Source organism: Adiantum capillus-veneris, chromosome 29, assembly GCF_014529385.1.
Source record: "Adiantum capillus-veneris isolate H3 chromosome 29, ASM1452938v2, whole genome shotgun sequence".
Classification (NCBI taxonomy): Eukaryota; Viridiplantae; Streptophyta; class Polypodiopsida; order Polypodiales; family Pteridaceae; genus Adiantum; species Adiantum capillus-veneris.
In genome coordinates, this window is record NC_140959.1 from 50256444 (window position 1) to 50260793 (window position 4350).

The window sequence follows — 4350 nt, forward strand, 5'->3', positions numbered from 1 at the left end:
CAAATTTTCAAGCCTACCCGAATTTACCAAATGTCTCGAACTTACAAATGTGCATCTGACGGCCCGAATCACCTCAACCGTAGATCCCATTTGAAGCCGCACGTGCGAGATGGGGGGTTTTGGGGCAGCTTACTCTTTGCAGAGAAGTGTTAGAAAAATGCTGCAGTTAAAAAGGATTGTAGGAAATTTGCAAAAATAGTTTCTTATGGCTTTGGAAAGGAAAAGTATAGTCGCCATCAACGTTCGGGAAAAATGTGTCTCAGCTTAATATCGTGCCATTTTCAATTTCCAAAATGCCGGTTGAGCGCAAGAGGAAAAAGAGAAATTCCGCCCCAAAATAGAGAAAAATAGTGTAAAAACCTGAAAAAGTAACCTAATTTTCTAAATTTTCCTCTTGGCAAATTCAAGTAAAGGCATTTTGTATGTTTGGGAAAATGATTTTTCCCGAACACTGGTCTCCATTCCCAGATGGTCAACACTCACGAGTTTGACACAGACTCACTCACCTCTTCACTAGAGTTCCGTGTTGCACTGATGTGTCCTACTTATCAAGTCTCTCTTTTCAACCCATCACGATTCACTAGGCACATACGAAACTTGCAAATGCATCATCTTCTTTGAAAAGTTGAAAGGTAAGCCGGCACAGGTGACACATGGTGTCACTGCTGAAGCTGCCGTGCCTCATCATCTGTGCAACCAATATCACCATCCCAGCCCATTCCCATCAATGGAGTCGCACCGCACCGCACAGCACGGCCCAAGACGCAGTGGTGGGTGCAACAGTCACACCTGTACCGGCGATTTCTCACCAAACAGTTTGCCTTCTATGGAAAGACAACATTGGCGCTACCTGTTACTTTTGCGGCAACACCAACCTTTTTCCTATCAGCTCTCAGATTCCCAAATGACCCTTTAGGGAGCGCACAGCCTACAAGACAGTTGTGGCTTGTGACTTATCCACCAAACACAGATGCTGAGGGAGGCCCCAGCCAAATCATGAGGTTCTCGTTGCGGCTCGAGGTCAGCGGTCGGGGGGCTGCAGCTATGCACCGTCCATCTAGTTGCTGTTCCTCAACGTAATCAGTAATCAGTACAACGGCCGCTGGATGCTGGATCTTTGACACATCAGCATCCATCATATGCTAATAGCGTCCATCAACCTCCTTAGCTCAACAGTTTCCACATGTCGAGCACAGGGAACCTGCTACAACCCGTTCAAAAGGGTGCTTCGTTTCTCTGGGGAGTCTCAAGGGAAAAATCAGCGGGTCATCTTTTTCTACAAGATCTATGTGGAAAAAGCAGCAGTCCTGGCTGGTCATCTTTTTTTACAATAACGCTTAAGAGCAGGAAGAAAATCGAGATTAGCCAATTTCACAGACAGAGGGCGAGGGGGAGAGGAGAGAAAAACCAGTAAAAAATTACAAAGAAACAGTTCACAAGAAAAAGAAAAAGACCTTCTGTGAGGGAGGCACCGCATGCCTAGCTAGGTACGATTGGGGGTTGGGGACCGCCGGCCCGCCCAGCCCCCAATCGAACCTAGCTAGGCATGCGGTGCCTCCCTCACAGAAGCTCATGATGTTGAGATAAGTCACAATGTGGGAATTATTGTGAGAATTTGTCCAAAACTTCTTGTGGTTTGAAAGTCCTTGCAAACGGGCAAAATTTTAGTTCTACTCCCAGTTTCCATCTTTTATGAGGAGGAAATTTGGCTGACTCTCTCTACATGTCACTCACACGTTGCTAACCAACACAGACATGTCAAAAAATTCTATCTAGCTTTTTCTTATGCAAATGAAATGAAATGCCTGCCACAGGCTAAACTTCCTTGGCTACTAATATACACGAAAAGATTTTCGACAGAAACTTCTCATGATTTTCTTTATTGCTACAATTTCACCATTTCTCTCTGCATAACATCTTGCATAGCTTCAATACAGGAATATGAAGTGACAATGTAATACCACTTTCATGATATATTGCCACAAAGCTGTAGTGTTGAGACTAGAAGTTATCATCTCAACACCTCATATATGAACAAGTTATGTATGTACAAGCCCATGGTAAGTGTTCAGGTTGCATTTAGACCACGCCCCAAGACCTTATGTTACCCGATCGATCTCTCGATAAGCTTCTCTGAAAGTCCACTTTGAAGGTAGAACCATAGGTTTGCCCTTGGCTGTCCACCTGAGGAACAGCGGTTACTTCTTGCAATGGGTGCTCATAGCTTCTTAAGCCACTGTCACTTGAAAAGTAACAACCTGCACATAAAAACATGAGTTGGGCACCCCTTTTTATTTTGCTAGACTTACGAGTTTCCTCTAGTTAGCAATTAAAAGACCCCTTCTGCAAGTTAAACAAAGTATATTTTGAGGTGCACTCCCCGAGACTTGGGGAGAGCAGCCAGCAATGTCGATATTTTCGACGCTCACATGAAAAGAAATGCACAGCTCAGTGTAAGCCTTTCATGCACAATGAACAGACAGCTTTAGGTCTAGACGACGACCCAGATTCAACCTAGATACCCAAATTCATAAGTTTCAACAATCTCTCTGGTTAGAGAATGCAGCCCAACTTCAATACCAACTGCGATAAACAGCAAGGTGCAAAAGCCTATCCTTGAGATGCTTGACATTCACCCGATGCAGAGAAGAGAAAGCATACTATACCTTGAGGAAATGCAGCCGTAGAGTTCCCACACGCTTTCCTAATGAGTTCCTCATCATCAGAGAACACAACCAACCCATCAGAGGTTGTTCCCCAAAACATCGGTACCTTTCCAAACATATCCTGCACCCAAAACCCAATGCTATATAGCCAGCCGCTACATTCTTACAATACAAGTTACCGCAAAGAAGCAAATATGAACGACTACCGAAAGAATTGAGTACGTATCTATAAGAAGCACCACACCAAGCGTAACTAAATTTTGCAGGCAAACTACCTTGGCAACAAAAATCTTCTTTTTATGGTTGTCGAACAGAATAAATCCGAAGTGACCAGAAAGGTCTCCCACAACTTGGTTGGGAGGATATGGGGCACGATCTCTTAATGCCTTGTACGCCTCTATGACAAGCAGAGCTTCATTCACAGACTTTGACATCCCATATTGTTGCCGAAGTGCCGGCAAATTCTCCAAGGCACCCTCGAAGAGACAGAAAATGTCATCCAGAGCTGCAAAACTCCTGGGCACCATACATAATAATTAGGCATGATCGCCAGGATTAACAAACTTAAGAAGTACTAACAAATCAGTTTTCAGCCCAATGAAACAAACAACCTACAAATAAATAACTGCACACTTTAAATACCTTGGTGTCAGAAGGGCCTGCTTTTGATGAGTATACGCCATGCTTGAGTTGCCCTCAAAGCCGAGGAAAACCATGTCTTTGTGCTTTTCGTTGAACTTTGCAGCAAGCTCACTAGAGCTGCACTTGGCAGCTCCTGGAGACAAAATTGCTTCCGGCCCGTGCACAATTGCATCATTAAAGACGGCCAACATGTTGGCTGACACAAATTTTCTTAGTATCTGCAAAAAGACTAAGAATTTGCTTCTCTTACTACCCATACACACAAAGCTCTCTCTCTCTCTCTCTCTCTCTCTCTCTCTCTCTCTCTCTCTCTCTCTCTCATGTGCGCTCTTTAGCATGTCAAGAGATTCTTCCAGCAGATCAATATGGAAACATCCAAAAGGTCGAGTTACATGTGTGTGTGTGTGGTGTGTGTGTGTGTGTGTGAGATCTAGAGAGAGAGAGAGAGAGAGAGAGAGAGAAGCGCACCTGCACAGTCGAAAAGAGACGACAAACGGAAGGGGTGCTTGTGGGCGATGGCGAGCTTGCGCTAATTAGGTGACCCGATACACAGAAATGCGAAAGGCGCGCTTCGACATTATAAAAGAAAAGCCATGCAAAGAGGACGATGACGTGGCAACACTCCACGTGGCATCGATTCACATGGGCGTCAGGTTAGATAAATCTATATATCTTGCCACTATTTATAATATCAATATTTGAGGGGCTTTGAGTGATGTTTTCAAGGGTTGTGTCCACTCGTGGAGAATCTCTCTTTCCCCCCACACTATATTTTTGTCCAAACGCTACCCAATCAGTGTGATCACCAATGACCAAATTCCATTTACAAATAGTTCGTTGATGTTGTGTGTGTGTGTGTGTGTGTGTGTGTGTGTGTGTGAGAGAGAGAGAGAGAGAGAGACAGAGAGAGCATGTAGGGCCTTCGTGTGCCAAATCTGGCTCGGTCCACAGTGGGGAAGCGGAAGATGACCCCTAAAAGGCCATCTTCCGGATGGAGGATGTGCATTATCCACTCTTCCACCAGCTAAATGTTCACAGTGGG

General features: G+C 44.6%; 1 protein-coding gene across 2 annotated transcripts; it reads right to left on the reverse strand.

Moving 5' to 3' along the window:
* Positions 1 to 1850: 1850 nt before the first annotated feature.
* LOC147419180 (stem-specific protein TSJT1-like) lies at positions 1851 to 3910 on the reverse strand. 2 transcript variants are annotated; one of them, XM_086505738.1, is made up of 5 exons: positions 3777 to 3910; positions 3309 to 3526; positions 2942 to 3182; positions 2667 to 2787; positions 1851 to 2258 (listed from the first exon to the last, which is right to left on the reverse strand). In XM_086505738.1, exons 2-5 carry the CDS (start codon positions 3497 to 3499, stop codon positions 2080 to 2082), a joined length of 732 nt encoding a protein of 243 aa, XP_086361864.1. In that variant the 5' UTR covers positions 3500 to 3526; positions 3777 to 3910; the 3' UTR covers positions 1851 to 2079. The 2 variants fall into 2 exon arrangements, with proteins under 2 accessions (XP_086361864.1, XP_086361865.1); XM_086505739.1 differs by having other exon boundaries at positions 3309 to 3537; positions 3777 to 3900.
* Between the last annotated feature and the right edge of the window lie 440 nt (positions 3911 to 4350).